This window comes from Rhynchophorus ferrugineus, unplaced genomic scaffold, assembly GCF_030347505.1.
Source record: "Rhynchophorus ferrugineus isolate W39M unplaced genomic scaffold, kcgeb_rfMv2 rfM3, whole genome shotgun sequence".
Taxonomy (NCBI): domain Eukaryota; kingdom Metazoa; phylum Arthropoda; class Insecta; order Coleoptera; family Curculionidae; genus Rhynchophorus; species Rhynchophorus ferrugineus.
Genome location: NW_027472582.1, coordinates 13,565,064 through 13,591,355, shown reverse-complemented (window position 1 = coordinate 13,591,355; position 26,292 = coordinate 13,565,064). Strand labels below are relative to the sequence as shown.

Below are 26,292 nucleotides of genomic sequence, written 5' to 3'. Positions count from 1 at the left end.
GACGTTCTTTGTCTTTCAACAGTTTCTAGCTTATTCCTAATATATAGAAAAAGAGGAAGAAGAACTAGAAGATAGCGTTGTAGTTTGTGTCGAGTACTTTGAAAAACTGGAAACAATTTTAGAAATAAAACAAATTTAAAAAATAACAATATTTTATTGCATCACATGGATATAGAGAGGAAATAAATATTTATAGTTTACACATAAAGAACAATCACAAAAGGCAATAATTTCGCAATTTTACATCATCTCAATTAATTTCGATCAATCAATAGCAATAATATTTACGTTGCGTTACATTTTATTTTTACATTTTGCGAAAACTTAAAAATAAACAATATTAATATAATATTAACTACATTCAGTCAGTTTTCTTCTTCATAAAAATATTATGTTTCGCTGTTAGAGTCTTTCAACTTTGTAAGTTTCTCTGTCGCTGTTTGGGTATTGTTCGTACTTTAGCATTGGGTTTACTTTTATTCTTGTCGGCACCACCATGGTACGTTAAAAATTGGGTGTTCTTGTAACTGGATGAAGTTGAGTCAGCTATACTCCTTCCATCGCCTTCATCTCGTCTGGACATTTCGGAAAAGGGGGATAATCTTTTCGGTTCTAATTCCTCTTTTTGTCTTTGCTCAGATCTATGAAATAAATAAAATTCCGATTACTAAATGTTCACTATTTTTTTTTACTGAATTTAAAATCCCTTTAATGAATTGCTTTGCATTGCTTTTGAGCCGAAGTTTTAAAAATTATTTGAACCGTAATGATGATTGATGAATTTATAGTCAATAGCCTAATCAACTGAAGAAAAATTCTATATGTTTGAACAATAAAGGAATATGAGACAACAATTGCTATACAAATATAAATATGGTAGCCTTCATGAGGATAATTCACAAATATCTCCGGATTTGGCGCATGCGCACTGTCCTGCATAGAATAAACCAGAGAAAAGAATAAACTATATTGTCTTCCATTCCTAATGACGATACATTCTTTTCGACCCGATCCAAAAAAATGTACTGTAAAATATTTTGAATTACATTAATAATTCTATAGTAATAATAATAAAATTGTTGTGTTATTCTTGGTAGTTTAACATATATTAGTTTTAATAGGGAAAAACAAGGGTAAGTGCTGAATGTAAAGATAATTTTTAAAAGTCATAAAATCTAAACAGCATTTATTTTATTTATAGTGAGAATGTTGGCTGCCAATTTTATAACATATCATTTTCAACAACATCGAATAGGTATCAACATATGCCAAAATTTAATGATAGCAAAAACCGAGAAGAAAATTATACTTGTGTTGGAATTAGTATAGTCATTAATAAGCTTTGTCCATCAAGAATAGTAGCAAAATTCAAATAATCCATTCATTTTAGTTAAGTAAATGTACAATACGTTAAATGAAAGCTTGAAGTAGTCAATTCATTAATGGGGTTTGTCGATCAAGAATAATAGCGATCATAGTTGATCATTGCAGATTTTTAGGAGAATTACACTATTTTTTCGTTTGGTTTTACTACATTAGCTGATTTGATCTAAACGGTCTTGGTCTTTTTTATGATAATGTTTATTTATGTGGTTCTTGAAGTTCTTGTTAATTGTTCAAATATGTAAACTAATTTAAATATGGCGTTTTTATAAAAATAGAAAGGCATATATTTAGGCAGTTATTTTTATTATTTAATTTTTTTTAAATAATTTTTTAAATAAAATGTGTTATTTCAAAAAATTTTAATATTTATTTCACTCCATATATTTATTTATAAAAAATAATGATGATGTGTAATATGATGTTTTTATAAAAATATAATGACCGGACATATATTAATTATTTATATTTTTATTATTTCGTTTTATTCAATACTTTTTTAAGTATAATATGTCATTTCCAAAATTTTACCATTTTTATTGACCTCCTGAACCTATTTACCTGCCTATATATATTTCGGACATTTAATCTAATAATCACGATAAAAAATAAGTAAATAAAGCTGTATATACGCATACGCCAAATTCGGAAATATTTGTGAAGTAATATATCCTGTAAGGGCCAATCTAGGTACTAGGGCCTAGGGCAGGGCCTTCCTAGGTAAATATGTAGTATTAAATCACTACAGAGATAAATTGTTAGCTAGTCAGCAATGCTAGTAATAATATATTAATAAATAAATAAAAAATGAGAGCGTTTGTGTAATAACATGTTTTAACTACAGAATATTAAATTAATAATCGATCAAAATTAGTTTACTATTTTCTCGCTTCAATTCACATTTTTTAATAGCTGATGAGCTTACAACTTACTTGAGGCCCTTTTTATTTTTCACTTCTCGTTCTAAAATATCCGCGGTTGTTAAATCTGAGCTTTGGATCTGCTGGAGAGCGCTAGCATTTTCCGTAAGCCATGGCTTGCTGGTTTTGGATTTTTGACATGTACAGCCATCGCTCTTGCATCTTTGACACTGTGAGCTGTTTACTTCATTACTGATGTCCTCGTCATCCAAAATACCTAGAATTAATTATAAGTTCATTAAATAACATTTTATCGATAATACGAATAGTCTTAGTAAAAACGGGAGTATCAGAAATCGAATATATACATTAAAAAAATCAAAAAATATATGTTAAACTAAACAAGATCTTAATTTTTGGTCAATGTACGAGTAGGAAATTAACAGGAAAAAATGTATGTAGAAATCGATTTTCAAACATCTTACCTCCGAAAAAAAGAAAAAATTGAATACGACGTTAAACAAACAGTTAGTGACAGCTGTGGTCCATCTACCAGTGTTTCAATATTGCCAAAAAAAGTACTATCAGCATGAAGTATGGCCAGAGCCCCATAAGTAATAATGAAATTCTTCGTACACTGTATATATGATATGGATTGAATTTTATGACCTATTATTTTCAGTATATTGTTATTATTATTTTAATTAATTGTTAATTTTGGATTACAAATTGGATTGGATTGGACAAAAGAGGTATCTTCCATTCTAACTTCAAAAAACACAAATATAGTTCCACAATTCGAAATTCAAGACAAAACTACTGACCAAGGATGTATTGACATCTGGAGATATTTTGGTAAAAAAAATGGCTAGAATGAAAGAAGTAATTACAAGTACTACAGCAAATTTACAGATTTAGCAGTATTTGGAAATTCCATTTATTGGGCGTTTAGAAAACCCATTGGATTTTTAGCAAACCCATAAAATGAAACTACCTGAATTCAGTTACGTGTAAAATATTCCTCTATACCCGCAACATCTGTGCCCTGGGAACGAGTTTTTTCAAAATCTGGACAAATAATTAACGATCAAAGAAACCGCCTCACGAGAGAAAACATGAACATGACAACATTTACAGTAATTTAAAAATATTTCTGTTCAAAAATAAATAAAACTTTTATTTAAAAAGGGTGTGGTAGTTATTGTACGATCATTTTAGTTATGGTTATTGAAAAATCATTAGTTCTTAGGTTTTATTTAAGTTGTATTGTACTATTTATATTTATTATGCTATGTTATTTAAAAATAGCAATTAATATATTAAAACACGATAAAACATTTATGATGATATTATTCCATTCCTTTTTACACATCCACAGAACATTCAGTATAAAAGTAATCCTACATCCTTTAAAATTATATTAGTATTTTTTTTCTTGTCTTTTTTAAAGTTATCACGTGAATGAATATATATATATATATATATATATATATATATATATATATATATATATATATATATATATATATCGCTTATACTACCATTGGAGAATATAAAGACATTTAAAATTAACTGCTCCAAGCATTTATCTCCGTCCTTTCCTATCTCACATTTTATACAGACAAGAATTCGTACATCTTCGTCTGACATCACGAATGGAAAAAAACAGTCGAACCGCGCATTTGACTGAAAATAGTAATTACTATTTTCAGTCGCTATTTTTTTGACTATCGACTGTTTCGACTGTTTTGCAACTATCGACTGTTTCGACTGTTTTCAGTCGATAGTTCCCAACGTTAATATTTACCTAGTGTAATTTTTTCCAATACTGTATTATCTGTTTTGGGCGCAGAACTACTCGATTGATTCAGCAGCAATTTGGATAACGGAGGTGCCAATCCTAGTCCAATATTTCGTTCATGATAGACCTACAAATTCGAACTCGATATAATTTTATTTTGATTAATTTTAAAACGAATATTACCTCTGATATTGTCGGTGTCATCTCACGATTAATGTGCCTCAACTGTGTTGCTAAGATAGTATCGTGTAAAGCTGCAGCACTGGTGGATTTAATTCCAACTGTCGCGTCGGATTTCGCTCCTGCCAATTCTGGATCATCGCTCTCACTGGTACCGCCCACAGCGCCAGGTAGAGGACCACCAACAGCGCCAGTCGCCATTGAGACCAAAGAAGACAAAGTGGCGGTACTATCGGACTCGTTGGGTGAAAAGTATAGAAGACGCTCGTTCGAAGGGAGTGTCTCTTCGCTGGGCAAAGTGATCGGCTTACGGTTGGCTGATAACTGAGGCTGATGCAGCGTCGACTGAGCAGTATGCGATACCTCAGTTCTAACGCTCAATCGGTCTAAAGTACACATGGGATTTCTCGGTTTTTTGAAAGTGATTTTTCCTCTGGGATTCGTGCTGAACATTTTGGCTTCCATTTTCTCCAATTCACTGTCGGAACTGTTTTCGAACATGCCCGGAGGCAAGTTATTGTATAAAGGCAAGTCGACCAGAGGTTTGTTAGCTCGTGGTGGTGGAAGAGGTGGCATCTAAAAAGGAACGTTTTATGAATAACTTGTGTCATGATCGCTAGGTTAAAATATACCTGATTTTGGGTTTGTCGTCTTAAAACTGTAGCATGACCACTTTCCCAATCGGTCGCTGAACTAGCCGAACTGGAACTATCAGGTCTCATTGTGTCAGTCTTTGAATCAGTTTGTGGGTACAGTGACCTAATAATTCATCATTAGTGTAAAAGTAATTGCAAGGTATACAACCTAATTTAAGGACTAGATACTGAGTAGAGTAAGTTATTCAATAAGTAACATGTCAACTGAAAAGTCCCCGGCCTGACACATAGAAAGGATAAAAAGGAATTTCGCGTGTTGATAAAATATTGCTTTTTGAAGGGAAAAGCACAGATGAGGCAAAAATTTGGCTTGATGCCGAGTTTCCGGACACTGCCCCAGGAAAATCAACCATCAAGGATTGGTATGCTAAGCTTAGACGTGATGAAATGAGCACCGAAGACGCAGTGGACGCCCAAAAGAGGTTGTTACCGACGAAAACATTTAAAAAACTCCACAAAATGACTTTGCATGACCGTAAATTGAAATTGAATGAAATAGCAGACACTTTAAAGATATCAAGTGAACGTGTACATCATATCATTCATGAATATTTGGATATACGAAAGCTCTGTGCAAAGTGCACCCACTTTTGACCAAAAACAACGACGAGTTGATGATTCGGAGCAGGGTTTGAAGATTATCAAGCGTAATAAACCTGAGTTTTTGCGTCGATATGTGAGAATGGATGAAACATGGGTCCATCATTTCACTCCGAAGTCCAATGGACAGTCATCCGAGTGGACTGCACACGATGAACCAGCCCCAAAGCGTGGGAAAACGCAACAGTAGGCTGGCAAGGTTATGACGTCTGTATTTTGGGATGCACATGGAATAATTTTCATTGACTACCTTGAAAAATGAAGGACCATCCACAGCGACTATTACATAGCGTTATTGGACTGTTTGACGGACGAAATCGCCAAAAAACGGTCGCATTTGACCAAAAAGAAAGTGCTGCTTCACCAAGACAATGCACCGTGTCACAAGTCAGTGAAAACGATGGCAAAAATCCATGAATTGTGCTTCAAATTGCTTCCTCATCCACCGTATTCTCCAGATCTGGCGCTAGTGACTATTTCCTGCTCTCAGATCTCAAAAGAATGCTCACTGGGGAGAAATTTTCGTTAAAAGAAGAGGTGATTGCCGAAACTGAGGCCTAATTTGAAGCAAAGGACAAATCGTACTACAAAAATGGTACCAAAAATTTAAAGGGTTGCTATAATTAGTGTATCACCCTTGAAGAAATAGAAATGAGGAAAGATATTTATAGTTGTAAAAATGGCTTCATTTTCCAATATGATTGCACTCAAATTCTATACACTTATTTACAATACTCCAGTTTATCTATCCATTTCATTTGGTTTTTAAGAATCCCCCAAATATCAGTCTACAGAAGGGATATTCGTATTTGATAAACATTATATTCGATGAACCATTTTTTGAAATGTGAAAAGAGTTAAAAATCGAAGGAAACTAAAACTGATAAATAAGGTGTATTTTAACAATTGATTATAACCGATTTGTTTTTGTGTTGTCTAACTGAAACGTGAATTAGATTAAATTATAATAACATTATTCTTCTCTATATTTGTATATTTTCTGTATATTTGCATAAAAGTAGTCGGAAATATTAGCGGTGTATAGTTTTTTTTTAATTCAAAGATAACTTTTGAATAAAATCTCTTTTACGTTCCAAAAAATTGACACACCACATTTCTCAAAACTTGCTTCTTATAGATTGCCATGTCGTTAAAGTTTTCAAATTTAATTTGATATCATTGTAAAATTTTGACATCTTGTAAGATGAAGCATTATAATGATATCAAATTTTCCGTTTTAGCGTTGAGAAATAGATTTTGGACCTTGTATGTATTTTGATCAGTGATATCTATTTGCGAAAATGCGAAGTGTAATTTTAAAAACCTATTAAACAAAATATAGATACTATTTTTACTTTATAAAAACTATAACCGAATTATTAAATTCCATGGTTTTAACATTTATCTACGTAAAAGAACAGTTTGACATTTCGTATTATTGAGTTATTGTATATAGACGCTCATCATGGAATGCTTAAATCTGCACAACCTCTACTATTTGATTTGAGGAAATCTATTGCCCACAGCCATAAAAAAAACTATTAGTTTTGGTTTAAACAGTTTAAAAGTTCAAAGATAATGAATGGCAATAGTTATTGAACGAAAACACAACGTAAACTCTCAAAAAACTTTCAGATACTTTAGCAGTTGATGAATTAACTTATTCCAGTTTTCTTGTATATATGGTACGAAATTAATTGAATTGACTTAAATAAGTTACATAGTTAATAAATACTGTTGTCCTAACAGTAGAAAACGTACAACACTGACCTTATCCTTGACTGATGTGCAAGTGACATAGCCATGCTGGAATTTTCATTTTGCATCACAACCGGCGGACTTGGAGTAAAAGCGGCATCCGATTCCCCACCTCCTGGCCGCGCCAGAGTGTTATTCTTGCGAGTTTTCATATCTGGCATAGTTTTGGTGTCTGTAGGATTGGCGGTACGTCCATCGGGTTCTCCTGAACGAACCAATAAATAAAACAGGTGACAACAATTAAAATAATAACGCGCTCTTACCACGTCTTCTAACATATGATGTGAAAGCACCACCAAGTCGTTTATGAGGCAGTACGGTGCGGCTGAAAGGCGGAGGGATCCTCTTTGCTATAACTTTTGGTGTTGGTTGAGGAGTAGAACATATTTCGTTATCAGAATGTGGATAATCATTATCAACAGAGGCAAGAGATTCCAAACTACTGGAGGAGTCGATAGTAAGGCTTTTAGGAGCTTCTTGTGTATCTATAATTATTGAATACATATCTTTATTAGTTTGTACTTTTAGTATATCTAATGAAACAGCCAATGCACATCATCATAATTAATACGTTAGTATATACGTTAATATGTTAATACATTATTAAATCTTAGCCGGTTTGTAACTTTCAATTATTATAACTTATATTTTGATGAATTTTGTAGATATTTGATAACTAATACCAACCAAAATAGAATTTTATAGACTGTTTATGTTCCGAAGCATCAGAGAGCATTCTGTCTATTTTTAACTAGGGAAAAATGAGAAGAAAAATCCGCAATGGGTTTAAAACGAATTTTACATTTTTACAAAATGCGTTTGGAAGTATATTCGACATAATTTATGTGTCGTGCATTGGCTGTTTTATTGGAAGACCTATATATTGGACTTCATAAGATATATGTATTAAATATATATTTATATAATTGTATATATATTTATTAAAACACCTTACTGATGGTTGATTGTTATTATTAAGGTTGATTGTTTATATTTAGTATGGACGTGAAATGATACTAGAAAACTAAGCACTAAAACAGCTATATCCTCGAAAATAATTTAAATTAGCTTTTGAAGCTTGGATTTAAAAATTTCGATTTTTTTTTTAATTTCTGGACTAGAATAACCCCTTAAAATAAATATAAATGTATCCACATATTTTTTGATGTGTTTTAACGAATAATTATATTTTATTATTAGTATTGTTTTTACCTCTGATGCCCTCAGAATTGCTACAGAATTTAGATGTACTTACCAAATAATGCTAAGAGGGCCTGTAAGGTAAACTGGATGTTCCGTTTATTAGCTTGTTTTCCAGTCCTTAAAGTAACTTTATCTTGACCGACGTCACAAAGATCGAACCCTAGTGATGCTAGCAATTCATGGCACCCCGGTACCCTCCATAACCTAGAGAAAACAGACATAGAACAGTGAGTCATGAAATAAAATTACAAAATAGCTAAAAATGCGACGCAATGTTAGTTATTTATGTTTAAGGAAGTCGTTTAAATTTGCGTTTTCAAAAATTGTAATATTCTTTCTTTTTGTATAGTCTAGTGGTCTAATTTATTAGACCATTTAACTGTTTCTTATAATATTTATGATATGAGGAAATAATTATGACTTGAAACAAATTAAAATATCGCATGATATCGAATATCTAGTTATAATATGCCAACCAAGAAAGGGTTATCCAATTGGCTCGTTGTCGAGTGTTTCGGATAATGGAGTTTTAATGTAATGGAGATAATGTAAGTTATACCTTATGAAGGCTATAGCCATAAACTATAGCTGGAAGAGTCGTTCCCTCCCCGATATTATCAATGAATCGGGGCCCAGAAAAGGGTTTCTTGGATCAGCCTTGTCCACCACCAACAAAAACCCGAGGGTGAAGCTTAGACAATAAAATACGGTGCATCGACGAGAATCAGAATTCTAAAGAGATTTTTGATAAAAATATGTAGTGAAGGATTTGCAAGTAAGAAGAACATCAAAATTAGACAGAATTAAGAAGAAAGAACTTATAAGAAAATGTATCAGAATTACTAAATAATTACAAAAATTGACAAGATATAGTTACTGAAGAGTTGACAAGAAATAATTACTGAAGAATTGAACCAGAATACCAGAAGCTGTAGAGTGTCGAAAAACAAAAGAAATATCGAGAATTAATCGAGAATCGAAAACTATAGAATTCCTTGTTAAATATATGATTTACATCGATACGAAAGCCAGTGTAGAAAAAAAGAAGAATGAGTAGGCGCTGTAATTATCCAAAACCAAGCATACGATTTAGTAAGTCCATCATTTCCATCTAATTCGTAATTATTTTCCTCACAATGTATATATTTAATATGTTTAAATTTATATTTTTTATGTTATTAATTTAATAAACATCTCGTCTGTGGGTGTTAATTTACAGAAAGAGGAGAGAAAATACTGTATTTTTACAACATTGTTTTTTCTCCAACAACACAACAAATATCATTAAAATAAATCATAACTAACCTGACATTTAAAGCAACATCCACACTGTCATTATCGACAGTTTTGGAGGAAAACTGCGATAAAGCTGACTGAATGACAGCAATGATATCATCGGCAACATCAGGATTTGACGTCAGTTTCGATAGAGCTTGTATTGATATAGTGGATAAACCTAACATGTAAAAGAAAATTATAATCACAGTTACTAATTATACAAAATAATTTGTAGATCACCTAGTAAAGCTTGTAGACTGGCCGAACACTGAGTTAATCGTTCATCTGGATCTGATTGTGGGAAAAACACACTGCTTGGAATACCATTGGAAGCTGGTTCAAATCGGAATCCCACGGACATCAACAATTCTCTCCAACCAGTTACAGTACCAACCTATATTCATTTCAGAAATTAATTTTTTTAAAATTGTAATGGATATATATTCACACCTTATTTTCGATAGATTTCTGGGTGGTATACATGGCATTCTTTTGTCCACGATGTATCCTCTGCAAACTTTTTTCCACCAAGTGTAGCGTCACTCTTAAGGCATCCCTACATTTATCAGGAACTTGTAATAATTCACACAACGCCTGTCCCATTAAGGCAACCTAAAACCCAGACGTTTAAACACCCACACCGCCTTTAATATTAAGTTACCCTTGTTACCTTATTCGATAGTCTGACATTTAAGCCGATTAGGACGAAACCAGCCCAATTTGCTGGGTGTGCGAAATGCTTGGTGTGCTGTACGGTCTGCATGGCTTCGCTTAAAGCTTTCGCCGCTCTGGTGCCTTGTAAAAGTGCTGAGTAAAATGCTCTAAATGTACAAGAAATATTAGTTATATAACATCTCCGACACGTATTAAAAAAGTTTTAAAACGTTTTAAATGAAGTTTAAACCTTCATTTAAGTATAAAAGTATTTAAAAAATATAATACATTCATAGAGAAAATAGTCAACAAACAACAGACCATACAGAAAATATTCAAGCTAATATAAACATCTGACATGTTCACAATATTTATTTATCAATAAGGTTTTCAGCCACTACTAGCTTTTAAAGCATCTACAATTCTTCGCAGAACAGATTTGTAGAGCATATGAATTTGTAGAACATGAGTTTCAAACAGACTGCAATACCATTCTTGTCCCAAAACACAACTCGTCAATTGCTGCGGCTATGTTGGGGAAAGAAATCTATTTCCCATTCTATGTAATTATGTGATGGTACTGAAATTAAGACTAAAACTTTTCGTCTTTGTTTATGGGCATTATCATCTTGAAATACGGCACGATAGTATGTTTTTGACAGCAATAGGTTAGTCTTAGTGCATCATCATTGAGGATTGGGGAGATATTAATTCGTAGTAATCTTGCCAGTGATGTGAATGAGAGAGCTAGCTGAATACTAGGATAATAGCGCAGGCACTTTGAATTATAGACTTCTTTTAGGATGTAAAATGTAATACGCATTTTTAACAATAGATGATAGAAAATATATCATGAAAATATTGAATTTTACTTGAAGTAATATAATCTTGAACAAATTTCCAGACTTTTACGGAAAAGTAATGATATTAAGGGCTGTTTTGAACTGTAAAGGACAATAATGATATCTGTAATTAGTTAATGCTACAAGTGTGCAAGAGATGTCAGCACCAGCGACGCATTAGTATTTCTTGTGTACCACAGAATAAAGAAAGAAATAAAGAAACTTTCTTTATTATATGTTGTGTACGTATCGTACGGTCAGTTTGTGCAGGAAATTTGACAAAGGTATTTCATTTCAATTCTGTTGATCCAAATAAATCAAAGCAGAATCATTATGTCTGGTCAATAGAGTGAGGTAAGGGTACTGATGATGAATACATTTTATTAGTTATTTAGTTATTTCTCTATATCTTTAGTAAAGTGGCGTTATTTAGTATCTTTGGTTACATTTTTACACCAAAATTATATATATTTTTTATCTCATATATTTTAAAAGTGACTAAAACGCCTACTAGATTTCTTCAATCAAATTGTTTTAGATTTTAGATTTTTCTTCTTTCAAAACCTCATAATTAATGGTTTATTAATCGTACAAATTTCATTAAACAAGTGACAATCTTCAAAAATACGTTACTTTGAACATAACGCGTCTTCTAAAAATTGCTCTCAAATTGCTATTGATCTATTCGGTAGTCATAATTTATGTTTTAATATGCATTTTAACTTCGGCGTATAGTAGTGATTAATTAGGAATGATCAATTCCTAAACCTTTCGCCTAATTTTGCGACGTTGCTATTTACAAGCTCTAAGGAGCTAGAATTCAACGAACTACGGCAGCCATTTTTGTTTTGACCCTGACACTGGAGAGCTTTACCACCTCTAAATACAAGTGTAATTGATCAGAAATATATAATTCTGACATTCTCTTCAGATAAAGAATATGAGAGGAGGCAAAACATTTTAATTTGGGATTCAAGGGAAATTTTAGGTTAATTTGTGTTCAATTCAAAACATTATATTCTAGTTATATTATATCCTTCAAATATACGCATATTTTATAGGAACTGGCAACATCACAAATTCAAATTATTGTGCTCATGTCAAGATTTTCCAGAATTAGAGTCTTGTTATCTTTATGACTAAGTATCACGACTAGCATAATAATGGGAAATAAAAAATATGATGAAAAGGATTCCGATATGGAACCCCAAAAATATTTTTTATAACCTCGAAACAAAATATAGACACATTTTTTGATAACATTTCAATTACTGACCTTAAAAGAATTTTTGTTGCTGTATCTGGAACTGGCCAAAGAGATATCAATACAGCCTGTGCACCTGCTGCCAAAAGTGCTCTCACTAAAGCCACAAGACCATCGGAAGTGGCCCATCCCTGTTGATCCCGGGTATGCGAAGAACTAACCTGGGATGGTTGTGATGTTTTAAAACAAGAACATTTTATCGTCTCGTCATACTTACCACTACTAGTCTAGCAGATAATTTTAGTGACAAAATATCAGCCGCACTCAAAAGGAATTCGGAAAGTGGTGGTAATTCGGTGGTAATAGATACTTCGCTATGTTCATCTTCTTCAGAATTATCCGTCATATATAATCTCTTGGTAGGAGATTGTTCCAATACCTGAAAAGATATTTTTCAATAAATTCTATAAACTTATGTTAATTTTCATAGGTATAACTTACTTCAGCTGGGCTTAAAACTAAGCTAGATAACTTCCACGAGACGTGAGTAGCAAAATGGACACATTCAGCATCTTGAATTTGTGCAAGAACTTGTTCTTTGGTAGCACTATTCCCAATTAAAACTTGTGATTGCAGCAATTCTGCCACCATAGTGGCTTCCTGCTCCGCTTGAGGAATATCCTTCCATCCCCAGTGTTCTGTGATGGTAGGAGGCAATTTCGGATTTCCTACTATCAAACTACGAACCTAGAATATAATCATTACACTAAAATTATTACTCTAAACACAATAATTGTTACGGTTTGATCAGTTTCTTGCTTTCGGGTTCGTCCAGATTTCAGCGACATTAAGTTAGGTACTACCAGCAGCGAGAATCGCTCACATAAATATTCAGAATTCTCATTTGATGATCTGAGAACGGGGAAAGGAACAAGATATAAATCACCTTCCAGTACCAAAATCAATTCCCTTTTGTTCGCAGCGTTCTTGGAACCTGAAGCTGGGGTAATTATAAAATAAACTACTCTTGAACTCGTTTAAAATATTTTACTTTTTGTTGGTAAAAATTCTTCAAACGGTTGTAAGAGCAGCGTGTATAAGGCATGTAAACAACTAGGTCCCTTCCACGCCTGTCTTCTGGAAACTCTGGTGGATCCTTGCGCGCTTGAACTGGATCTGGTACTACCTTGGAGTGAGGCCACGGATCCTCCGACACTACCCAGTGAAAATAACGAACTTAAAGAGTAATTACTCGAGTTCATCAGATGCTGTCGATTAACCATTCTTAGGAAACCTAAAATAACATTTGGTTAAAGATAATCAATAAGTTAGTTAGTTTTAACGTACCAGTTCTTTCGGATATATTATCATCCAGATATTGATCTTCGGCAATCGTCGTACAGGGACTTAATTCTAAACCTAAACTATCTCTAACTGACGTGACTAGTTTTTCAAGCAAGCCCGTACCACTTGGTATTGGATCGGTGTTATCAAAATTTTCTGAAGGCTCCTGAGTCTCCATTAGTGGTGCTGAATGGAACTTTACCACACCTAATAGACAACTCTTTAATGATCACAAAAATGATAAAATTATGATAATGTACCTTTTGATGGTAATAGTAACCAAGCGTATAGGAACCCAGCTGCGATGCTATAATACAGAGCAGCTGCTCTCTGCCTGTTAACTATATCTTTTAGGTGATCCATGGTACTAATGCCTAACATATCAGTTTTGATCCCTTTACATTTTGACTTGGTGTCGTTGAGTCCTTGACGTTCCAACAAAAGATCAACGAATGCCCTATTCCTGCCTCTCTCAGCCACCACAAGAGCGTCATCAGATCTATTAAGACCTGTAAATCAAATTAAATAAAATCAGATGTTAGTAACAGTATTTATAAAAATACGTACACACTAAGACCCTTTGGAGTACTTGATAACTGGATGATTGAAGTTCGAACAAGGAAAGTTTATATTCTGAGCTGTTTTTAGTTTCCCTTCGAATACTTTCCAGCAGATGCGTAGCGGATTCTAATTGTTTCTGAGCGCCGTCTAGATCTCCGTTTGCGTAAAGAGCAAGGCCAAGACGATTTCTGATTTTAGCCTAAAATTATTAACTATTACTTCGGTGTATTCCCACATTTCATCAGGTTAGTTACTGAAATCGTAGGTTAATGGTTAATGGTACATATTTAGATATAGGCTACATATTTATTCCAGGACACTAATGAAGATTAATTGAAGTAAACAGAAAAAAAACTCGAGGAAACGTCGAATGTTTACAAAACTTTTGGTCTTAGCACTAGATTCAGTAGTAGTAGCGTGAAAGCTTGCTAAATATTTGTAAATAATTTTGTTTTTTTTTGCAGAATACTATTAATATTCCTCAAATATGAATGAATATATGAAACAATATTTAGTAATTTTTGTTCCGAATGTATTACTGACCTCCTCGTCCCTCCTTCCTAAAGCTTCAGCAATGCATAAGCCTTGCGTTAAATATGCTATGGCTTGTGCTCTATTGCCAAGAAGTTGATAGACTCGACCTAAGGCACTGTACGCTAACGTTTTACCGATCTGGTCGTTGGTACTCATGGCGATAGATAAGTGTTGCTCTTGGTACCGAACAGCTTGATCTAAGTTTCCTAAGGATTCGTATACATTTCCTGCAACATAAAAATCAATTGCGTATGTAAATCAGCGTATTATTTCTCCAGGTCTGCATCTATATGACAATTTAAATGTATATGTATTTGTAATTGTCCAATTATACAGACTTTGGTATGAATAAAAGTGTCTGCGAAATCACATGAAAAGGTGAAAAATTTGGGTTAAAAAATCTCCATATAAAAGTAGTAATAAAGTTAGTAGTGAGTAACAAAGAAGATTGTGAGGAGATTTTCAAAAATATTGACAAATTGACGTTAATTGGTTGTTTTAGCTGTTATATGTAAAATTGACTTAAATTGTTAATTTGGCTGTTTTGTAAAAAGCTCAAGGTTATTTTTAAATAGTGTTATTTTTGTGTTATCCGTCACTTGATGGCCTTCAGTCTTGGTTTATTTCATTATTAAGTTGAATGAAATATTTAATTATGTTATTAATTATGTAATTAACTTTTTTCGCAATAGGCCTGAAACATGTACACAATTAATTCAAATCTCTGAACAGTATGGCCATAGAGGATAACATCTTCCTCCCTATCACACCATATTCAATCAAATCGAATTGTTATGGAATGTAACAAAGAACAGCTAGAGTAGACATGCAGGTCGAGAAATATATAGAAGCAAGAACTGCTTGGATATGTGGAAATAATTGCCTATAATAACGCCTTTCGGTTTGAATGAACCTGGTTCCTTCAGACACACAGAAAAAGAAACTGACAGATGTTGAAATTGTGAACTAGTGTGAGATTGGAAATTAACAGCTTAGTGATTGACTTGAATAGTGGCTCAGAATATAACAGTGAGTGAATGAGACTTTCTGGAGGTGAGTATATAATTAATATAGGATAACTAGGAGAGAATGAATACTAATTGTTTTATAGATATGGCAAATGCATTAAGAAGAACGCAGATAATTTTATCAATAAAAAAGTATAGGTAGTAACCGAAGAAACTAATGAGAAATACAAGACAAGAAAACACAGAAGCGAAAGAAACAAGAACTAAACATAAAAAGGTAAATATGTTTTCTAATGAAAGTAAAATACATTACATAGATATACAATTCATAATTAGGTGGATTAAGCCTCCAGGGGATACCAAAGGGGTTTAGAAAAGATTACAACACGTAAATATAATAAAATAACTTTAACCTACAAACTAGTGTAGCTGTTTAATTAACTGCATTATATATACTCTAATGTTAAAATAAATTATATTTTATAATATCATTGTTTCATTATTTTACTTATAATTATATTATTATTTTATTAATACTTTTATACATCAAAGCTAATATAAATTAATGTTATAGTTAAATGAGGCAACATTGCGACGTTTTTACGTCATAGATTGAGATTACTCGAGTGCTCTACTACTTTGGATAGTCTATATTTCGTTTCTCTTCGAAAGAAAGGACAAAAACATATTGTACATTACATTGTCGTACTGTACTGTAAGGCAACTAGGCAACTTGTTTTTATATTACTTACCTATACTGCCACAGGCACGGCTCTGTAAATTAGGCATATCCAGCTGCTCAGCAATTTCCAAATCATTCTGGTGGTATTTTAACGCAGTCGCATATTCTCCCATTTGCTGGTAGACGTTTCCTAGTCCATATAAGGCTTCGGATTCCATTATTTTATCACCTATAATATATATAACATTTATTATTTTCAGTAAAGCTTATATTTATTAATATATCGTACTCAAATCACGGGCAATATTCTTCTGGTGATCCAAACAAGAAACTGCTTGTTCCAAGTTGCCTAAAGTAGCGTGAAGCTGACCTAATTCACCATAAGCAGCAGCTTTAGCCTCTGGATTACCAAGTTCGTGCGACACCACCAATCGCTTTTCTAAACACACTAAAGCTTGTTGAAGATTACCCAATGATCTTTGCGACTGACCTGTATAAAGAACAGAATAACAAAAGACAAACCCGATGATATTAACTTCTATACCCAATCCTCTGTATGCTCTTTCTTGATCGCGAGAACTTTTGAGTTTTAACGATATCGCCAGGTATTGTTCATGACACTTTGCTGCCTCCTCGGGATCACCAAGGGCATCATAACAGTCTCCCAAGCTACCAAAAGCTCGCCCTTTGTCTAGTTGAGCCGTAGACGTACTGAGTCTCTCCAAGGTGGCTAATTGTTGTTCAAAGTAACCTATAGCATCTTCGTAGTGAGCCATGTTCATCCTAAAACAAAATATTTTGATATTAAATGCTCATTAACCGTAAATGTTATGTTTACCTAGCAATTCCTAAGTTTCCATAAGATTGTGCCTCCACAGCGCAGTCCTGTAATTCTTGAGCTCTCTCAAGCTGCTCTTGATAACATTTTACGGCATGGGTATAATTCCCCAAAGCCATGTGAACAGCCCCCAGATGTCCATGGGCTCGACATTCGCCAGATAATTCGGACATCTCTTGTCTCAAGGTAAGTTCTTGGGTGTGATACCCTATTCAAAAAAATCATAGAAAAATATTATATTTTTAGCATTTTTACTTTGTATTTGTATGCTTTTAGCTTACCTAAAGCTTTATCAAAACGCTTTAAAAGCCTATGAGCTGTTCCTAAAGCACCACACGCAGCTGCCTCCATTGTCCGATCTCTATCGCTCCTAGCTAAAGCTAACTGTCTATGGTACATTTTAATAGCTTCTTCCGTTTCTCCCATTTTTATTAAGACATCTCCTATATTTCCTAGGGCCCTGAATTTTCCTGAAATTAATAAGTTTAGTAATAAATTCATCAATTCAAATATACAAATATAATGTTAAAATGGTTTTGAAGTTTGACCAAAAAACAAGTTTCTACAGAGGGAATACATTTTATGAAAAATGAACGAAAGTTTTAGTAGTTCAAAAGTCGAAAATATATTTGTACACCTAACTCTTAATAATATATTAGTACCTGCTAAGTTGTTAGTCATGTGGGCTATAGCTAAGAAATACTTCTGACATTCCAACGATGTATCCAACTGCCCTAAAGCCAAGTGAGCCAGTCCCAAGTTACAATATGCCCTTCCCATATTCATTTTGTCCTGTAGATCTTTCGCTAGAGCTAAATCTTGATCATAATACCGAACTGCTTCTCTGTAATTGCCTATACAATAATGAGCATAACCTAAAATTTTAAAACAATATCGTCACTGTGATGTTTAACTCAGAATATCGATTTAGATACCCAAGAAATGGCAAGCTTTGGCTTCTCCCTCAACGTCCGATAATTCTTGGGATAACATCAGGTACTGTTCATAGTATGGTATAGCTTCGGCGAATTCTGATCTTGAGCTGAGACAATTGGCCAAGTTGAGAAGAGCGCAAGCTTCACCGGCGGTGTCTTTGAGTTCTCGAGCGATACCTTCGATAAAACTGGACGTTAAGACGTTTGTTTATCGTAAAAGTATTGTATCTATACCTAAATGTGCCCTGTAATGTAATAAGGCCATATCATAGGCTCCTAAAGCTTGATATGCGACGGCTAAATTGCCATGGGTGCTGGCTTCTGAATTTCTGTCGTGTACTTCCTAAATAACAGAAAATAAATAAAATAGTTGAATGTTCAACTCTTGTCAATTTGTTATAATCAAAATGTTGTTAAAATAAATTAATTAGAAAGTTTAATTAAATTATGGGTTCTATTAGTAATGTCGTAATTTTTGTTCTTAATTTAAAATACTTATAATATTTCTATTTATTCTTTTAAGTTTAAAGTCTCCTTCTTATCAATTAAAATTTATCTTAATTGGATCTACTACTCTGAACCATGGTCTGTGGTATTAAGACTACCTTAGAGATGTTTCAGGGGATATTCGGTCTTACTCCCAGCACATTGCATATTGACAACCATGAACTTATATTAATTAAATAGCATTAGTCCCGTCGCCTTCACCACAAATTGGCAAGGAAAATAACTTAAAAGACCTATATACCTATATATCAACCATGTATTGTAAGTTGCTGAAATAAAAAATATACTAAATAATAATAGTTTTAAAAATAAATTTGATGAACTTGATGTAATCAGTCCTTTAGGCCACCACGCATTCACCTACATCAAAGTCAGAGTCGTCTCTTTTCTTTTCTCTACTCTTTTGTTACAGTACCACTTCCACAGCGCTACCATACTTCCTTTACCTAACCTAATATCCTGTCCATTCTCCCGACCACATGTATCATTTAATATCACAATAAATAAGTTTTTATTCAAGAAGTGTTTTCAGTTCCCGTGCAAATTCCTTCCACAAAAATAGTAGTGAGTGGTCGGACAAACAATCGCATCGACAGCCACACATTTCGGCCGACCGACCGGACGAACATTCCTACAGACCTATTCTTTTGGTACCTTCTTTCTTTCTTCTTTCTTCTTCTCTTTTAGTAGTAAAGCGCTGAAATACGTAGGGTAATGAGTTCATATTCTTGTCTTCAATTTTTTTGGTTCTTCAGAACGCTCTTATATTTCGGCGTCAAATTCGCCTCTTTTGAAACGTCGATATCAGTATTCACATGTTGAAATCGATGGAACGGAGTGGCCATAGGGTTCACACATCATAAGATGATCTTCAACCGTCTTTTCCTTCTAACTGAAGTAAAATAATAAACTCCCTACAAATGCGATTTACTCTATACAAATTCAGACAAAATCAACGTGTTGAAATAATTTTTTTTGGCAAAATGATACATACTGAAAAGTGTGAAGCTTGACAGTGAGGTTCACTGAATTTAGTTATAAATATACCTGATGCGATTAACCATAACAATAAATCATCTATTCATCACAGTAACACCATCTACAATAAATCCTAATTAATTTCTAGGCCTGATATAATTATAACTAATTACTGATATATAGGATATTTCAAGAAATTGATAGACTGGCATGATGTAAAGAGTTTTTTGTTTATATTTGTAAGGATTTTTTTATATTAGGATATGATTGAAAGGACAATATTCTTAAGTCGCCATTTCAATCAGGCCAAAATCTTGCAGTGCGACTTTTTAGGTCACCAAAATTAGGTAGCAAGTGCTAAAATTTCCCTAGCTATGAACTATACGAATTAGGGAACGTCCCTATATTGGAAGATTTCGCAGTTCAGAGTGTATGAGTGTAGCGAACTAAAACTGCTGTTAAGCCACTAGAGACAAATTGCAGAAGGTCATCCATCAACTACGAACATTTGGAATAACCAATATTTGGAAAATCATTATATACAGGCTGTACGTCGTAAATTTGAATTAAAAATATTACATACATTAAACAGTTATGGAGATCATCAAAGACAAAATGGCGGATGAAGGTACTGCGGATATTAACAAATTATTTTGCTATTACTATAAACTGTCCAAATAGTCCAAAGACCATTGATCCCTTTGATCGTACTACTGATCCAATATTATCTTATATAATCAAAACTACTACAATGTGGGGCAAAAGACCCGCTACCATTTTGATTGCGCACCAACTTGGTTATGTGACATTTAGCTCAGTTTCGCTTTAACCATTGCGCTGTGTAGACGTCCAAATTTTATTGTGGATAATAAATATACGCCACAAGAACGAGCAGAAATAGTGACAATATTTATTGAAAATAATCGTTTCATTATTGCCACTCAGCGGAAATTGCGTCAAAAATATCCTAATCGTCCAGTGCCTCACAAAAGTCTTTTGCCGCACCCTAGACGTCCCTATATCGATCGTGTGGTTTCGAAAAAAATAAGAAGATATTACTTTTGTTACCAAACGGATATAACTTCTTAAGCTCCGTATATGTTAGTTAACGTTTTATAAACATAAAGTTTCATTCTATGATTCATAAATATTACTGTCTCTTTTAATGATACCTATAATAGGTATCATTAAACAATACCGAGAAATATGATCTCATTTTGTGTGTTTCATTCCATATTGTGCAGCTATATCTTATATTGCGTTTTTATTTTCAAAAAAATGCCTTGAAATGTATTGTATTATCCAGTTTAATAGTTAATCAAATAACATATCAATAAATATTTATAAATCAGTTAATTATGGTGTAATGGAGTACAGACATTACCTTACTTATCGTTAATTCTTGCTTGTGATATTTGATGGCTGATTCGTAAAATCCTGCTGCCGAATATGCATTTCCTATGTTGCCATACGCACGTCCCATGCCTGCTCGATCTTGTAAACTCCGCGCTATAGCTAAGTGGGCTTGATGTAGTTTCAGAGCAGCATCATATTCACCTGAATCACATATAGTTATTAGTTGTTGGTTTTATCGTATATTAATTTTCCTGTACCTAATAACTGATAAACGATTCCCAAATTGCTGCAGGCCCGACCTTCTCCTATTTTATCCCTGGTTGACAGAGCAACATCCAACTGTCGCTCGTGCCATTGTTTGGCCTGTACAAAGTCAGCTGCACATCTGGAAGCGTGTCCAAGACCAGCATATGCTCGCGCTTCCACACATCTATTATTGTTTTAAATAAAATAATTATTTAGAGTAAAAATAGTTATGAATTTCAATAGAAAGAGACCTGTTAAAACCTGTCTCTCCGTTAAAACTTACTTATCACCAATAGCCTGGGCCAGTCGCAGAACTTTTTCATGATATACTATAGCTTGAGCGTAGTTTCTCTTATAATGATAACTTGAACCTAAATTGCTGTATGCCCTTGCTTCTTCGACCTAAAATAATAAGTTACTTATTTACTAGACTTATTATATATACACATCTAATACAAGTAACAGGTTAATTGAAAAATCCCCGGCTTACTATAGTAAAACACATTTTTTTGGTAAAATTAGTTTTTTTTTATTAAACATAATTCCCTTCAAGGGTGATACATTGATTATAGCGACCCTTTAACTGTACCATTTTTGTAGTAAGATTCAGTTTCGTCGATCATCTCTTTATTCGACAAAAATTTTTTTCTAGGGGCATTCTTTTGAGATCAGAAACTAGTGGGAGGGGGCCAGATCTGGAGAATACGGTGGATAAGGAAACAATTCGAAGTCCAGTTCATGCATTTTTGCCACCATTTTCACTATCTTGTGACACGGTGAATGGTCTTGGTGAAGCAGCACTTTCTATTCCTTTAAATGCGGCCGTTTTTCGGCGATTTCATCTCTTCAAACGGTCTAATAACGCTATGTAATAGTCGCTGTTGATGATCCTCTCTTTTTCAAGATAATCAATGAAAATTATTCCATGCGCATCCCAAAGACGCCATATCCATTAAATTTGCCGAAATTCTGATGTAACAGGTCAATTAAAAATTCCCCGGCCTGACACAATGAAGAGGTGATCGCCGAAATTGAGGACTATTTTGAAGCAAAGGACAAATCGTGCTACAAAAATGGTATCAAAAAGTTTGAGGGTCGCTATAATCAGTGTATCACCTTGAAGGGAATTATGTTGAATAAAAAAAATAATTTTGCCAAAAAAATGTGTTTTACTATGGTAGGCCGAGGACTTTTCAATTGACCTGTTATTAATCAATAAATTTAAATCACCTCAAGAGACGACATCCAATATAAAATAATATTCTCTCACACAAATGTTAGTGAAAGTTTTTTTGAAAATGTAAAATGCTTACTTGCAAGCATAAATAAGCAGTATTGATTTTTTTACCTGCGTAATTGCGATAATACAGCCAAAAATTCTATATTTATATCTTAATACCGATATTACAACACACCACAGCGTTCGGATTGCAATATTAAGTTGTCAAGGTTACCCATTGTATTGATAGAATGTTAATCACTCAGTGCAAATAAATCTTTATGTAATATAAACAGGGAGCCTTATACCATTGCCGAATAGTAATAATTCAAAATAATACAACTCAGAATTTAATATAAAAGCACTTTAATCAGATTTTCGCAATTTTATTCAATTATTTCATATTATTAGAAAGAAAAACATCTCTCACAAAATATTGTTCAACTGACATTTGTTAAGAAACTCAAGAAATAACAACAATATTTTTTTAAATAATGTTATTTACATTTTCTGCTTTCTGAAAATGCGCTTGAGGAAATGAAATATTGCCCTGCAATATTCCTGGATGTCTCACGAGCTTTTGATAGGGTTTGCCATTTGGGATTATTCTGTAAGATGAGCAAATTGTTATCGCGCAACTATTGTCAACTGCTGGACTCGTATCTTTTCGACAGAAAATTTAGGGTCTTGCACGAAATGGCGTTCTCAACATTTAAAACTATTTCGGCTGGAGTTCCAGCATCTTAGGACCTCTCCTGTATCTGCTCTACACTGCTAACACCCCAACAACAAAAGAAACACTACTTGAAACCTCTGCTGACGACACAATTATTATTCCAAACGACATATCTCTGCCTAGGGCAGTAGAAAAAATACCAAAAAGTGGCAGTCAACAAAATCTACAAATGGACTAAAAATTGAAAATTGAAAGGAGCATTCATTTATTTCTGGTACGCCAAATATACGGTCAAAATGAAAAAATATATAATAGAAGTATCAGCTATCATGAGGCAGTACTCTATTAGCAACAACCTCACCAAACACTCAACAACCAAACTCTATTAGTAACAACCCTCGTGTAATATTTCTTGAGTGAGGTATTTATTTCTCTGGAAATACGGTATTTAGTTTTAGCTATGACTTTCTAACTTCAACCAAATGTATTTTAACTTTTCTTGAATCAGATTTTTTTCAAACTGAACTTTAGCAATAACATTTTTTTTACCTGATTTCCAAGTCTTCTAGCTAGTCTTAAATGTTGCGTATGACAGTCTACGGCACTGTCGAAGTCTCCCATTGCTAAATAAACAGCTCCAACATTTCCGATTTCTCGTGCTTCCTGAAGTCTGTCGCCCATCTGCTTCACCAGTTGAACGCATTGCTTATGCGACGCCAAAGCGTTCGGATAATCCCCTATTGCAGTATATACATGTCCCAATGAAGTTAAAGCTGCTGCAGCTGCTTGAGTATCCTTCAAAGTATTTTAAAATTAAAATAGTGATTAGAACACTCGTTTTAAGACCTACTTTGCATTTCATTGCTAATACTAGTTGATATCTGTGCGCCGTTAAAGCTTCTTTGTATGAACCTTGACTAAAATATGCCGAACCTAAGTTGCCGTGTGCCCTACATTCGCCTGCGGTGTCCCCCAAGCTTTTTGCTATCGCAAGATCTTGTTGCATATAACTATATAACGTAAAATGATTTCCTGTAACTTATTGTTTTAAAACTAACTCGTTCTATTACCCTATAGCTTTATCCAGCTGATTTAATGCCCAGTGCGCGGAACTTAGCGCACTGAACACCGACCCTCTTAATTTCAAAGAACAAGATCCTATCCTAAGCGCTGACTCTAATACGGTCACGGCTGAATGATATAAACCAGCTGCCAGTAATTCCTAGAGATGCAGGTGTTTTGTTGATTATTGCATGATGTGCAGAAATGGTGAAATCATTACCTGACCGACCACCGATATAAGGACAAAAGGGCTTTGGTTCAGTTTCATCACTTCCAGCTGTTGAAAGGTGGGCTCCAGATTGTGTCGTAATGGGGATTTGACCGAGGCCTCCACCAGCCCGGCCAAAAGCTGTTGTGATGACGGATCTTGAGCCAGACCTTGGCTGAACGCTGCCAGTGCCTCTCCATGTCTGCCAAGACACTGAAGCGCAACGCCTTGCCTGCATTATAAATAATCGGTATAAAATATATTATATTATATCATCATTAACAAAATATATTAACATGTCATTAACATGTTTAATAATTTTAGTATAGACCATTCGAGATACTATAGTCTATCCAAAGAAGTTTTGTATACACGTCATCAAGATGTACAATGTATTTAATTTGTAAATTCAGAATCAATGTTTGTTTGAACAATAAAAAATCTTCAAGAATCAGACAATATTTCCCTTCTCATTTTATTCTAATCAAAAAGACATAATTCTGCCGGATAAGTTCGAACATGTAACCGACTCTAGCTTGCCAAAGTCGTTCGGTTATCAAGCAATTTCTTCATTGGTAAAATTCTTCAAAACAACAGTGATAAATTTTTATAAACCGAAAAACGTTATTTCAATGCTTTGCTTGTTTTGATAAATTTCAAATCGCTGCTTATTATTACTCTAATTGAAAATTCCGAAACCAGACAGAACATATTGCGTCTCTAATCAGTTACTTTGAACAAGAACGAGATAATGGAGGCCCCTTCTTGCTAGTAAACTTCGTTAGAGATGCAAGTAAGCATTTTTACTGTTAAATATGAATTTACTGCAATTGTTGTTGAAAATATTTTTAGCGTGTTGCAGCTGCACTGAATATTAGTATGGACACGTTCACTGAAATATATCAAAAATTAAAAATATCAAAAATCTTGAATTCGCCGAAAAAAAAACAGTCCGCATACGAAGCGGGTGACGAATCAAGATCGGATTGATGTTAGGTCTATTAGAAATTAAATATATGAAATGTGTAAAAACAATGTAAAAGAATACAATTTTTAAAAGCATATAATAAAATGAAGGAAGACTTATTATTCTAATTTATGCATTTAGATAAAACATGGATCTTTCAGAATGGGACCAATATACCCAATGATCACTCATGGCAAGATGATATTAAAAATAGCGTTATGACAAAAAAGTTTATAGAAGAAGGTAAACATTTATTAATAATTCAGGATTTATTTATTAATAACAGGAATGGTTAATAACACATTCGGTTTGGAATGAACTAGATCAGACACATTGAAGAAGATATTGATAAATGATGGAATTGTGAAAAAATATTAAATAGATTGGAAATTAGCAGCTTAGTTACTCACTTGAAACTTTCTGAATATGATATGATTCAATATTGCCAATTACTAACACAGGGTGATGAAAGAGGAAACAAGAAAGCTGTAGGCAGGTATTAATAGAACTAAGGAGAAATAAAGTGATATCAAAAAATGACTTTACAAGGAAGCACTGTACCGAAGGACAGAAGAACTAAGCGTAAAAGGTAAATATGCTCTCTAATAAAAGTAAAATATTACTTGCATATACAATTAGGTTGATTAGACCTCCAGAGGATACAACTACATAAAAAACGCGCCTAGAACTCTAACTCATAGGTGGTATGAAAAAGAGTACAATGTAAATATAATTAAACACACCTCTAACCTACAAACTATTATAACTATGTACTTAATTGATGTTTTAAGT

General features: G+C 33.5%; 1 protein-coding gene and 1 long non-coding RNA gene across 5 annotated transcripts in view; one reads left to right on the top strand and one right to left on the bottom strand.

Moving 5' to 3' along the window:
* Positions 1 to 279: 279 nt before the first annotated feature.
* LOC143194290 (tetratricopeptide repeat protein 28) overlaps positions 280 to 26,292 on the bottom strand; it is a 60,377-nt gene continuing 34,364 nt past the window's right edge. Inside the window, exons 4-39 of one of the 4 annotated variants that reach the window (XM_076400967.1) lie at positions 24,546 to 24,765; positions 24,334 to 24,485; positions 24,114 to 24,273; positions 23,813 to 24,058; positions 21,652 to 21,770; positions 21,380 to 21,552; positions 21,151 to 21,323; positions 18,516 to 18,624; positions 18,282 to 18,458; positions 18,009 to 18,221; positions 17,628 to 17,816; positions 17,347 to 17,554; positions 17,053 to 17,291; positions 16,798 to 16,998; positions 16,579 to 16,737; positions 14,868 to 15,085; positions 14,331 to 14,523; positions 14,024 to 14,272; positions 13,767 to 13,970; positions 13,471 to 13,713; positions 13,220 to 13,419; positions 12,921 to 13,166; positions 12,697 to 12,858; positions 12,492 to 12,640; positions 10,390 to 10,540; positions 10,170 to 10,331; positions 9,960 to 10,113; positions 9,747 to 9,897; positions 8,494 to 8,645; positions 7,502 to 7,723; positions 7,242 to 7,443; positions 4,857 to 4,983; positions 4,228 to 4,800; positions 4,051 to 4,171; positions 2,316 to 2,520; positions 280 to 641 (exon numbers count right to left, since the gene is read on the bottom strand). In XM_076400967.1, the coding sequence (XP_076257082.1) occupies positions 413 to 641; positions 2,316 to 2,520; positions 4,051 to 4,171; positions 4,228 to 4,800; positions 4,857 to 4,983; positions 7,242 to 7,443; positions 7,502 to 7,723; positions 8,494 to 8,645; positions 9,747 to 9,897; positions 9,960 to 10,113; positions 10,170 to 10,331; positions 10,390 to 10,540; positions 12,492 to 12,640; positions 12,697 to 12,858; positions 12,921 to 13,166; positions 13,220 to 13,419; positions 13,471 to 13,713; positions 13,767 to 13,970; positions 14,024 to 14,272; positions 14,331 to 14,523; positions 14,868 to 15,085; positions 16,579 to 16,737; positions 16,798 to 16,998; positions 17,053 to 17,291; positions 17,347 to 17,554; positions 17,628 to 17,816; positions 18,009 to 18,221; positions 18,282 to 18,458; positions 18,516 to 18,624; positions 21,151 to 21,323; positions 21,380 to 21,552; positions 21,652 to 21,770; positions 23,813 to 24,058; positions 24,114 to 24,273; positions 24,334 to 24,485; positions 24,546 to 24,765 (7,051 nt within the window). In that variant the 3' untranslated portion in view covers positions 280 to 412. The remainder of the gene's footprint in view (positions 642 to 2,315; positions 2,521 to 4,050; positions 4,172 to 4,227; positions 4,801 to 4,856; positions 4,984 to 7,241; positions 7,444 to 7,501; positions 7,724 to 8,493; positions 8,646 to 9,746; positions 9,898 to 9,959; positions 10,114 to 10,169; positions 10,332 to 10,389; positions 10,541 to 12,491; positions 12,641 to 12,696; positions 12,859 to 12,920; positions 13,167 to 13,219; positions 13,420 to 13,470; positions 13,714 to 13,766; positions 13,971 to 14,023; positions 14,273 to 14,330; positions 14,524 to 14,867; positions 15,086 to 16,578; positions 16,738 to 16,797; positions 16,999 to 17,052; positions 17,292 to 17,346; positions 17,555 to 17,627; positions 17,817 to 18,008; positions 18,222 to 18,281; positions 18,459 to 18,515; positions 18,625 to 21,150; positions 21,324 to 21,379; positions 21,553 to 21,651; positions 21,771 to 23,812; positions 24,059 to 24,113; positions 24,274 to 24,333; positions 24,486 to 24,545; positions 24,766 to 26,292) is intronic. The other 3 variants (XM_076400969.1, XM_076400968.1, XM_076400970.1) reach the window with 3 other exon arrangements.
* On the top strand, positions 15,968 to 16,319 carry LOC143194291 (uncharacterized). The gene is made up of 2 exons (XR_013005286.1): positions 15,968 to 16,103; positions 16,163 to 16,319. It is a non-coding gene; the product is annotated as an uncharacterized LOC143194291 (long non-coding RNA).